General features: G+C 41.8%; 1 protein-coding gene across 3 annotated transcripts in view; it reads right to left on the reverse strand.

Annotated features, from left to right (window-relative positions):
- Piezo2 (piezo type mechanosensitive ion channel component 2) overlaps positions 1–12,750 on the reverse strand; it is a 348,488-nt gene that overhangs the window by 25,609 nt on the left and 310,129 nt on the right. For 2 of the 3 annotated variants that reach the window (XM_055622927.1, XM_055622925.1), the window contains 4 exons: positions 12,084–12,250; positions 10,061–10,227; positions 2,090–2,500; positions 1,258–1,516 (listed from right to left, as the gene is read on the reverse strand). In XM_055622927.1, coding sequence (XP_055478902.1) covers positions 1,258–1,516; positions 2,090–2,500; positions 10,061–10,227; positions 12,084–12,250 — 1,004 coding nt within the window. Of the gene's footprint in view, positions 1–1,257; positions 1,517–2,089; positions 2,501–4,868; positions 5,037–10,060; positions 10,228–12,083; positions 12,251–12,750 lie in introns of all 3 variants that reach the window. The other variant, XM_055622924.1, reaches the window with a different exon arrangement.

Raw genomic sequence — 12,750 nt, forward strand, 5'->3', positions numbered from 1 at the left:
TTTCTTTCTTTCTTTCTTTCTTTCTTTCTTTCTTTCTTTCTTTCTTTTTTCCTTCCTTCCTTCCTTCCTTCCTTCCTTCCTTCCTTCCTTCCTTTCTTTCTTTATTAATTACACTTTATTCACTTTGTATCCTCTCATAAGCTCCTCCCTCCTCCCCTGCCGATCCCACCTTTCCTCCCCCTTCTTCACGCATGCCCCTCCCCAAGTCCACTGATAGGGGAGGTCCTCCTCTCCTTCCTTCTGATCTTAGTCTATCAGATCTCATCAGGAGTGGCTGCATTGTCCTCTTCTGTGGCCTGGTAAGGCTGCTCCCCCCTCAGGGGGAGGTGATCAAAGAGTAGGCCAATCAGTTCATGTCAGAGGCAGTCCCTTTTCCCATTACTATGTAACCCACTTAGACACTAAACTGCCATGGGCTACATCTGTGCAGGGGTTCTAAGTTATCTCCATGCCTGGTACTTGGTTGGAGTATGAGCCTCTGGGAAGACCCCTGTGTTCAAATTTCTGGTTCTGTTGCTCTCCTTGTAGAGCTCCTGTCCTTTCCAGATCTTACTATTTCCTACTTCTTACATAAGATTACATGCACACTGCCCAACAGTCGGCCATAAGTCTCAGTGTCTGCTTTGATAGTCTTGCAAGGCAGAGCCTTTTAGAGGCCCTTTGTGGCAGGTTCCCAGACTGTTTCCTGTTTTCTTCCTCCTCTGATGTCCTTCCTCTTTGCCTTTTGGGATGGGGATTGAGCATTTTAGTCAGTGTCCTCTCTCTTGATTAGTTTCTTTAGATGTACATATTTCAGTAGGTTAATCACAACAAGGGCATTTGCTCAACCATGTTTGTACTGCTTTATTTGTAATAGCCAGAAGCTGGAAACAGCCCATATGTCCCTCAACTGAAGAATGGATGTAGAAATTGTGGTACATCTACACAATGGAATATTACTCAGCAATGAAAAATAAGAAAATCATGAAATTCGAAGATAAATGATGGGACCTGGAAAGGATCATCCTGAATGAGCTGTCCCAGAAGCAGAAAGACACACACAGTATATACTCACTCATATAGACATGTAATATACGATGAACTTCCAGGTCTTTCTATCTCCCCCTTCTTTCATAAGATTCCCTGCACTCTGCCCAAAGTTTGGCTCTAAGTCTCAGCATCTGCTTTGATAACCTGCTGGGTGGAGTCTCAGCACTAGGTCACTCTTGCTGATAATGAATATCAGTCTAAGCAGGGTCATGCAACAGACCGGTTTACCTCAGTATAGACGATGGCCATCATCCAGAAGCGTCGGCTGGGCCTGGGGACAGACAGCATGGCCCAGAGGAAGATTAGGATGGGCAGCAGGAGGGTGATGATGGAGGCGGAGATCATGTGGTTGAGGATGATCACGAAATAGCACACCATTTCTGAGCGGGCTACCAGGGTGTTGTACATGGCATAGAACAGCAGCAAGAACCGGGGCTGGTCCACATAGAATTTCTCCGATTCTTCAAGCTCGTCATCACGGAACATCCTGTCAAAATAAGCACAATCAGACATCTGTCTCTACCTTTACCAAACCACTGGCTTCCATTTGTGACGCTCTCTTGTGACGTACATAATCAGCCTCATCCAGGTTGATTGTTATTTGTTTAAAAAGCTTGGGGAGTGTCTGAGATGTTGAAGGCCTTCATATTTTAGACTATTTGAAATTAGTGTATGCCTTAAACAGACCATATTTATACTGCCTAAAAGATCATTTTACAGAACACTTTGTAATGTTTTTATGTGTGCACAGAGTCTAATGGCATGAATTCATTTATGTCTTGTAGCATGTGGATGCCTTTTGAGCTCTGTTGGATTTCAGAGCATATTGGGTTTTCAAATTAGGGATGTTCAACCCATCTGAGACTTTACTATAGAAAGAGGTATCAACACAAATGTCACTGGATAGTTTTTTTTGGCTGAGTCTGTCACTCAGTCACAAGGCCGTCCCAGGAGTGTATGTTTGGCTTCTATGTCTAGTACTTTGTGCATACATGACTAGAATACACAATGGTGGTGGTGCCTGGTGAAAGCTGGATGGAGGCCTGCTTCCTTCTCTTACTTGTTCATCAGCAGCTCGCTGGCTGTCAGCTCATGAGTCAGGGGTGGTAAGATACTCGACTCCAGCTTGTCTGTACGGCTGTCATCGGGGCTGACTACCATGTGGTTCTTGGCTCCAGCGTCATCTTGTGAGGCAAAGGACAGATGCTCAAAGCTGACAGCCTTGCTGTAGGAGGGCGGGGCCTCCACATCCCCGTCATCTGTGGAGAACTGAGGCAATTCCTCCTCGTCCGGAGTGAGGCTGACCTCCTCTACCCCTGCTTCATATTCAGCCTCATACTCCTCATCTTTTGCATCATGGTGCTCAGGGTCCAGAGCCTCTACCACCTCCTCCTCGGCTTCTGCCTCCACCTCCTCAATGGTTTCCGTCGTCCCTTGGCGTGAATACAGCATGGTGCACTGCGTGGGCTCGCTGTTAGAAGAGGAGACGGGCATAGTCTTAGCATTTATACCAGCTTGGAACTTGTCCCGATTCTTACAACACCACCTCAGAGCTCCCAAGTGAAAAACTTCAAGCACGTGAGAAAAGGAAGCCCCCCCCTTTTGTGTATCCCATCTGCTTTGTTCCTTCCAGAAATTGACCCCCCACAGTCTGCAGAAACTGCAAGCAGTAGCCTTCCAGATGCAAAAGTAGACAGTGAGCGTTGCATCCTTCCAAACCATAGCAAGTGATACACGCCTCGCAAGGAGCGCCCCCGTCTATGCAGAGAAGTTTTTAAAAGTCAGTGTTCTCAGCCACGAGCTCCAGGTTCATTTCCAAATCAGCACATGTTTAGCACAGCATACCTACCGCCATCACTCCTTAAAGAAGAGAGCAAATGGAAAGAAGAAGCCATGCTTGGTGGGTCCACAGGTTTTGGACCAAGATGGGGTCTACTCTCAGTCCTGCACAAGGAACCTGTCCAGGCCCATTGAGGATGACAGAATCCATCAGACACTGGCTGGACTCAACAAGCACATGCTTTAAAAATGCCCCTCCTTTAATGTTTATCTCTTCCGTCCTTTCTTTTCCTTTGTCTCTTTCTTATTGGTATCAGTACCTTTCCCACTGAACTCTTACCTTCTCTCCTGTTCTCAGACATTTCTCTTGAGTTCTTGGTCTTGCACATGGGGCCGCCTATTACCGTCTCTTACCATCACCTTCTCAGCTGCTTGCTCTATTTCAAAGATTTTTTTCCCTATTTTCACACCCCCCAAAACTTTTCTTTCCTTCCTTTCTTCCTTTTTTTTTAAATACGTTTTTCCTACATCTTCCTCTATGTAAGTATCTCTATTTTTATCATTAGTCCCTACTTTATTTCCCTGTGCCTTTTCTCTAATGCTCCTCACTTCATTTCTAGCTTCCTCCTAGCTTTCGTGTCAGGCCCATGCAAGAAAGGTTCGAACTGAAAATAAAGCAGCCATATTGCATTCATTGCATGCTGAAACTCATAGCATGCTTTTTCTTAACTGCTTGGCTCCTGAAGAAGAGACAGGTATTTAAGATCTGGGGGATGCCGGAGGGCCACATGGCAGATTTGGAAATACATACTACTGTCTGAGTGGCATATGTGAGCAAGTAGCTTCCACAAACATACAGATTCTCCAATGCAGGATGCTGGTGTAGACATGTCAAGGAGTGATGAATGAATGGGTGACACACCTTCTGTGACATCTTGTAACTGAAAAATGATGGATGATCTTGCAGGCACTGAACACACCCAGGACTTTGGTCCTAAGTTTGTAGCTCCCTACAGAAGCCTCTGAGAATGATAGCCCTCGCCAAAGTTTTGCTAAGACTCATCTCAGTTAACACAGAGCCTCCTGGGATGCCATTGAATTAACCAACACTGTAGGGAATGTTCAAGTCATGGGAGTCAAATGTACATTAGGTCTAACTTCCAATATGACTGTAAGTGATGATAAGAATAGTCTCCAAGGTATGGGGGTCACCCGAGGTCCTTAAAGACCAAGGTGGAAAAATATAACAAGCTTGCACCAGAAAGAGGATGCCTCAGAAGGCAAAGCATCTTCCTATGCCAGGCCCTAATGGACAGTACTACAGCATTAACATATGCAGCTGCAAGTGAAAGGAAGACACCACCTCTGTTGTGGCCAGAATGGAGTTGGCTTTGGCTCAGGTTATTTTCATGCTATGAGGAAAACATGTGGCTAGAGTCCGTTGGAACAGCTATAAGATTTGGGGTTTGGGGGAAGGGCTTTGTGGTTCTATGCAGTTAATTTAATTTCTAACTGAATATTGCTTTCTGGCAGGATCTAATGTAGAAACTTAAGCCCAGAATAATTGTTTCCAAACAAGGCAGATAATAGTCCACAAAGATAATACATGTTTTTACATAGCATTCTTTTCAAAAGCTGATGATAGAATACGTTCAATTTTCCTGTAAGATATACATGCCAAGTATAGACATTTATTTTGCTTTAACTGAAAATAGATATTTGACAGATTTTACTAATGTGTACATATCTATGTATATATTATATGTCTTTGAAAATGAAAAGTGGAAAGTATTTTTAAAATGGAAGGCAATGTTGCCAATTAGAGTTTTTAAGCAATTGCTAGCAGACAAAGCAAAAGGTACAGTAAGTTCATGGAGCATTGTCTTGGAAACAATTATGTCATAGAAAGGCCTATGGTTATGCCTTTTTTTTTTTTTAGTCATGCAAATTCTTAAAAATCAAAGCAAACAAAGAAAAATGACATTCATCCTTATATTTGCCATGGCATCCTCGGGGAAGGGACTGAAGAGTACAGAATGAAGCATGCATGAGTTAAGCACCTTGATACTACACTGCCACTGTCAGCTGATGAAGAAGACATGTCCATGCTGACCATTTTACGGAGCCTAGGCCGAGCGCGCTCGCTTGTTTTAGGAACAGGGTCTTGTCCATCTAAATCATCAAGGGTGGACTGCCTTGAGATCAGCAGGGTTGCTTCAGTGTAGCAGCTAGCAGCGCATACAGAAACACAGAGTTAAAACCCAGTGGTGCACCGAGTCACTCAGGGTTGACTAACCAACACCCGCCATGCGGCACCCACACACAACAGCACTACCGACAAGATGACCACAGCAGCAGGGGCTCCAGGACAGGGGAGGACCTGTTTGGCAGGACAAATAAACAGAAGAAACTGGAGTTGGAAAAAAAATGTACAGACTAGGGCTAAGCTTTCAAATGGCACTCTCCGGGTGAGACACTAAACAGAATAAGGATGAGACCCAGGAGTCATCTCACAAAGTCATTCTCCTTGCAGCTTTGTGATGCAATTGGCTCTTTTGTGACTGGAGAAAGGCTTTCTTTGGGATTGCAAGCCCAAGTCCACAAAGAGCATTTCTCAATTCAATTGCATGAGCAGATATAACTGCTGGTATGCTTTCAAGAAAAGATTTTAGTTTTATCACACAGTCTTCAAAATAAGAGCCAGAAGCTCAGGAGTGCCTTCAAGCACTGAATCACATTCTCCCACTTCGCTTTCTGAGTCAGATGGACTAAGGTGAACCAGATTCCTTTTGTGTAGAAGAGAGGCTGATCTGATATGTGACTAGGTATCAACCAACATAAAGAAATAAAATGATACGAAGAACAACTAAGGAATTCTCACAATGCCAGACACATTTTATCTGTTAGTGTTTTTGTTTTAACTAATTTTTCTTACAGATCATGCTTCAAGTTTTGGTGGGTGCCTGGAGGGAGAGAACCCATTAGCTAAATTCCTCATTTCCTGGTGGCACCCAAAGGAGCGGGCTGAGATGCCTCCACAGCAGGGGCGCCGCAACGTCTCGGGTGGCAGATTTCAAATGACAGCCACCCCTTTACACTCGAGCAGACCCTCAGAACGCAGTTAACATTCCCAGCAAAGTGAGCAATGCTTTGCTAAGTCACACAACCTGTTTTTTGAGGAACCGTTTGAAGTTGGCTTTAAACCATTTCCATCAAAGGAAATCTGTATTTATTTGCTAGGTTCCCATTCTGACTCCATCTACTGTTTTCTTAAGTAAAAAATATGTGACATGGACGTTGGGACAAAAGCTATAAAGGAAACAGGCCACAGTTGCTCTTGCTAAAGCTGTGGCCATATGGTCTCCAGACCTGTCTGCCCCAGATTTGCATGTGTCTAAGGAATCTTGTTGGTGACACGCTACGTCTCCCCAGTGCATGGGTTCTTGGAGACCTTAATGGAGGTGGGTTTTTGTCTGAAGACACTGGGAGTGTCACTCAGACACAATGAAGGGCAATTTTGTTGGTTCATGAATTTCTCACAAAGTGAACTTAACATTGCCATTTACCTCAGGGTTAAAAATGAAAATCAAAATACATTACAGAGTACTTATAATGGTTTTGGCTTCACATGTATTTACTGATTGACAGTTTTAGAATTTTGCAAATATTTTAACATCGTTTTCTAAAAAAAAATCAACCTATAAATATGATTATCTCATGACTTGCAAATTTTGTTCTGGTCCTGGTTTTTTACGTAGGTCATATTTAAAGGCAGTTGTTTGGTTTTGTCTGAACTGGCCTTTTTCTGCTATAACCTCCTGGTGTTGATTTATAATTATTCAGTTTCTTAGTTGGCCATATTATAAATTTTCATGTACTTAAAAACCACTTGTATAGAAACCATGTCTGAAAGTATATTTATTTTTACTTTATATTTTAATAATCTTGTAATTCCATTTTTAGAGTTTGGCTCTAAAGCAGCTGTCCTAAGACAGGCCTGTGTCTGATGTTAAGGAAGTCTATAAGGACTCTTAAGTTTTATGGAAAGATGTGTTTGTGAATATTCCTTCTGGGAGATGACAGATGACCTCTTCACATTTCAAAAGATATTAACATCATTATCTACTTCCCTTTTCGGTTGTCAGACTTTGGGATCCAGGTAACAAAAAACATCTCCTTATTAGGAAATAAAGCACGGGAGGAGGTAAAGAGGAGACACTGAGAAAACACCACAAATGACATTAAGTGACCACATATCTTGGCAAAGAAAAAAAATCAAGAGATATAATAATTAGTTATATACTGTATATATATATATATATATATATATATATATATATATATATATATATATATATATATAATATTCTTTACTGTGCGGGAGGGAATAATTGCAGTTAAAAGTGAGTATGACTTTTGCACAAGTGAATCAGATTGGTCTGAAATGTTTTTTGGGGGGATTAAAAGCAGTAAAAATATATAGTTTGTATTAGACCCACATTGCAGGATAGTGTGGTCTGGAGCTGAGGAAGCTTGCAAGCATTATGAAAAATGACAACATGGAGGATGACTGATGATGAATGGTATGCCATCTGGGAATGTCTCTAGAGAATCTCAGTGTTCTTGTTGCCTCTGTGTTCTTCTCATCTGCTATTCCTGTATTTTTTTTAATGTTTATTTGGTTATCATTTGCTTCTGAAGTAGGAGTTTTTGGAAACAAAGATACTTTTACTCACCTTCATTCACCCCCGTGTAGGAAGCAGCATTAGTCAACACTGAGAATGTCCAGGGCATCCAGACATGCCTACCTCCTCCACATCACCCCTGCCAAGCTGCACACATCTGCACATCTGCCCTCTAGTCCTCACCTGGCTTCATTATTGCTGCTATTATTACGGTAGTGGGGATTGCACCAGGCTCCCTCACAACACTGGCCTGAGCTGTATCTCTAAACCATGTCTTTAGCTCACCCTTCCCTGATGAAGGGAGGAGCTACTGTGAGCTAGACTGAAATAGGTAAGCTTTCAAGAAAAGTGGGGGTAAGATGGAGTTTTAACTCATGATATAGAAATTAATCAGAGAGGGATGATTGCATTTAGATGCTGTGATTTCTAGATGTAAAGAAGCTTGTTGGAACAAGATTACAGAAGAGGACTTACAGCTTCCACACAGGACAGATATTATGGTTTACAAAAATGTCTAACTGAATTGAGAGATAAAAATGGAGTTTTTGCTTCGGCCAAACCCATGAGGGAAGAAGAGTAAAGCTTCCCTTTCACAGAGACCATGGTATGGTCTCATGAATCATACAGAGTGCTAGGAATCAGGTGACAGTCATCATCAGCATTTCTCTTTATAGCTGTTGCTACACTAGTGGTTTCAGAAAATGTCTGAGAAAAGTGCAAAAGTATGGGTAGAAAGAGGATGGAAAATAAATTTTACCATTATGGCAGTTTTTCTCTAACAATTTTTTATTCTAGAAGTAAAAAGCATCTTAAACATCTGCTCAATTAGGAAATAAATGTTTCACGTTGACACCCTAAGAGGAGCCTGGCCCAGATCCTTCCTCTTTGGATGAAGATATATTAGCTGAAATATTTGTGATTTCAAGGCTTAAAAATAAGTGAAGTAGTCACAAGTTAAAAAATATCATTCTTTTATTATTCCTGAAAAGATCTTAAAAGACTATCTATTTGGGAAGAAGTATATCCATAAACAGTTTTATCTACACAAAGTCAACATATTTTAAAACTTGAGTTTTTACATATTTACATAAGCATATATAATATGTGCTTATATGTGAATATGTGTGTGTGTGTGTTTGTATGTGTGTGGTAAATAGAAAATTCTTTTTCCATACCAATAAAATTGGATCTGTGTCAAAGGCAAATATGGTAGATGGCTGTTTTGAGTTTCTTTAATTGGTCAACTCAAAGACAACAATTCATGAACAGATATGAGCCTATACTTCCAGGTAAGACATTGCCTGTTTAGCCACTTCTCTCCAATGAGTACAGTTTTGATTTTCAGTTTTGTTTTATCAATCTCTGGTTCTGATGATTACACCTTGGGCCTCATGTGTGCTAGACAAGTGAGTGGCCAATGGAGCTACATCCACAGTCCCTTTGATTTCTAATTTCTATTTTTGAGTTTGGTATCAATAAAGTGATATCCTTCCTACTTCCTTTCATCCAGAATGAAATGTAGTCAACATTTTTGAAGGAAAAAATATGGTCAGCAGCAACACTGTGCCTACTGGGTGTGTGAGTCTGGGCTACCTAGAGGGTGTACTGTGTTCCACTACAGCAGGCAGAGGAGGCACTAGCCTTGTGTCAGCCTTCTCAGGAGGGAATCATTTGTGCGGTGACCCTTGTTTCTGTCTGTTTGTTCTAGAATTGAGTTCAAGGCTTGCCCTAGAAAAAGGGGGAACAGCACAATTTTTTAAGATGTTTGATGAAAAAAAAAAATACACGGCTATCCTCAGAGATGCAGTTCTGGGCCTATAAGAGAGTTGCATGGTGTAGCTCAACCTGTCAGATGACTGCTCTGGGCACTGTCAGTTTTCTTCCTAAGGCAGTGATTTGGGCTTAACCAGCTCTATGAAATGGGCAACAGTGATTCTAGAATGCCATGGCACAGGGACTCCTAAGGTTTTTTAGGGTAGACAGTACACTTGCCTGGGAACAATGGAGAGATAGCAAGAGGCAGTATAACTACTATTAGTTCTGAGTCCCCTGCTGTCCTGCTGTGAACGATGCCTGTGTGACCATAAACCTAGAGAAGAGGGAGGCTGACAGAATTGTTTCTGAAACTTTTATTCTAAAATTTGAAGTAACAGTTCCAAAAGGAAAAGATGAGTGCTATCAACAGAAGGTAGAAGATGCTAGAAGAGAAGATATTTTGTGGAGCAGCCATTTTGAAGGACAGCAAACATGTAGCCCCTACATAAATAGTAATGAGTAAAAGCCAAATGGGATGGACTGTTTTTATTCACCTGAATCTCATAATTATTTATGTTGTGCCAGCAATGTATATGAGTGCTGTGAGCTGTTCACTGTTGGTATCTACTGTTATCCAGTTCGGTCTATGCTAGGACAATATTCCTTCCACATTGCTGTATGGGTCTGCAGGTCCTCGGATACCACCCATGCATTTGGTTAACTCGCACCTCATGAATTCACTTCTCACGTTTGCTGACATCTACCTCATTCACTTTGTCAAAAACAAACCCATTGTTTAGGAAGTAAAATACCTGGAGATACTGTCATGGGAATCTAAGCTATCCATTCTGTGAGCGGCCTGGGCCCTGGGACCACCTCCAGGATGCTCATCGATTGTGTCCAGTCCTGATTCTCTGGAAAGGTTCATGATGTGGTTCTGGTAGTACATGTGGATGCTTTCCCGTGTTGGAACGTTGCCCTGTAGAAAGGGGAACAGCACAATGGTTCTCATGAAAGCACCTGTTTGAACAGTGCCAACAGTTCTCAGTACTGACAACTCTTGGCACTTGCATACATCCATGGCAAGAATTTATAAGATTCTAGTTAACTTAGGGATCAATGTCAGGCCATTTGTGGTCATCAGTGTTAGTCAATATTACCAGCTGTGACGGCTGATCTTCACTGTCGACCTGACTGGACTCAGAACCATTTAGGAAACATGTCTTGTCATGTCTCCAGGAGCATTTAATAGAAAGGTTTAGCTGAGGAAAATGGACCAGTTGTTAATGTTGGCAACATCATCCCATGGACTGGGATTCTGGACTAAATAAAAAGTGAAAATAGGGGAATCCAGCCATGCTGGATAAGTTTTATGTCAATTTGACATAGAGAAAGTCATCTGAGAGGAGGGAACCTCTATTAAGAAAATGGCTCCATAATATTGGGATCTACAAAGCATTATCTTAATTACTGATTGGGCCAAGCTCATTGTGGGTGGTACCACACCTGGGGTAGAGTTCGTGGGTTCTATGAGAGGCAGGTTGCACAAGCCAGATGGTGCAAGTCAGCAAGCAGCACCCCTCCATGACCTCTGCATCAGCTCCTGCCTCCAGGATCCTGCCCTGTTTGAGTTCCTGTCTTGACTTCCTTTGCTGATGAACAATGATGTGGAAGTGTAAGTCAAATAACCAGCACCCTCTAAGTTGCTTTTGGTCATGGTATTTCAAATGTGCATTTAAATACAATCTATATACAATATATAACATATCCTTTTTTTTTCTGGAGTTTTCAGATCAAGATTTCCAGATTAAAACTATAATTCTTCATGGGGTACAGTAAACCTATAAACTATGATGAAAGAGAGAAAGTGAATAAACTGTGGATTTCCTAAGGACTTGTGGTGTGTGTGTGTGTGTGTGTGTGTGTGTGTGTGTGTGTGTGTGTGATTTATCAGTATGGCATAGACCTCACTACACACAGAACAAAGTGGTTATGTAATTGCTGCCCAGGAGGATAGAATTTTATTTTAGAGTTTTAGATAAGGTTGCCTTAGGTTTCTTTTGCTGTGATACACATCAAGTCCAAAAGCAAGTTGGTGGGAAATAATTTATTTAATCTTACATTTTATAATCCATCAGTAAGGGAGGCCAGGGTGGGAGATCAGGGCAGGAATTTGGAGGCAAGAACTGAAGCAGAGATCATGGAGGAATGCTGCTTACTGGCTTGCTTGCTCCCCATGTCTTGTTCAGTCTTCTTTCTTATACCACCTAGGATCATCTGCCTGGGGTTGAAATCACCCCAGTATGGTGTGATGTGACCCTCCTATATCAATGCCTTACTGACTTGCCTACTGGCATTCTAATGGAGGCATTTTCTCATATGAGGTTCCTCTACTCAAATGGCCAAGTTGGGGAAAACAAAACAATCAATGGCAACAACAAAACAACTAAGGAGAACACAGGTTGATGATCTGATCTCCAAATGCCTCGTGTTTGAAATCCCTTGAGTGCTGATACGATGCCAACAAGTGGGAAATTCTACACAAGCACTCCTGTATAGCTGCAGTTAAAACAGAATCACATTCAAAATAGTCTAAGAAACAACTTTCAGGCCACAAAAATGATGAAACAGAAAAAAATTTCAAGTTTAAATTTGGGTTCAGTCCCCCAAGGTATTTCATTATGTAGGTGAAAATATTTTGTAACCCCAAACCAAAATTGGAAATTTGAAACTCCTCTGGCCCCATGCGTTTTGGGCTGGGACATACAACCCATGAGGACTTGGTAGCATTTTGAACATAGCAAGTAGCAAAAGGAAGGCTGCTGACAGCATTACCTTCTTAATCTCTCGGGTTAGCATGCACCTTTCAATCCTCAGAACTGTGGATATGTCGATATGTTCCCTCGAGATGGAGTTGAGCCAAGTGGTGAAACTGTCCACTGTGGCCAGGAATAGGACCCAGGTGAACTTCAGAATATTAAATATCCTCTTGATGATATTATCTAGGCAGAAGAAGCATGTCACAGTTTCAAGGGCACACTACCAAGAGCTGTGCTGTTGTGTACACTGTGAGGTATAATACATCCAGATCTGGATTTTGCTGGGTGTCCCTAATGGCATCTGGCTCCTCACCCTGAGAGACACAGAAGGGGACTGAGCGCCGAATACTTGTGTAGCTCTCTCCACACACAGTGGCAGAACTAAGCCAGACTTAGGTGGGATTTGTCATGTCAACCATAACACGTTGCAACTGATTCCTCAGGATCCCTAGAGACTGACAGAACCCCTAAAGACATCAAGCTCTATGGATGATCAAGTCCCTTACACATGTGAAATTGTAGCTATATGTATAGAATCTCTACATACCTTCCCTCATAGTTTGGGACATCTCAAGATTAATGCTTGCTACTAGGAGCACTCTATGAAAGTGGTTGCTACACTCTGTTATTATATTTTATCTATCTATCTATCTATCTATCTATCTATCTATCTATCTATCTAT

The sequence above is a fragment of the Psammomys obesus genome, unplaced genomic scaffold, assembly GCF_907164565.1.
Source record: "Psammomys obesus unplaced genomic scaffold, mPsaObe1.curated_primary_1811, whole genome shotgun sequence".
Lineage (NCBI taxonomy): Eukaryota > Metazoa > Chordata > Mammalia > Rodentia > Muridae > Psammomys > Psammomys obesus.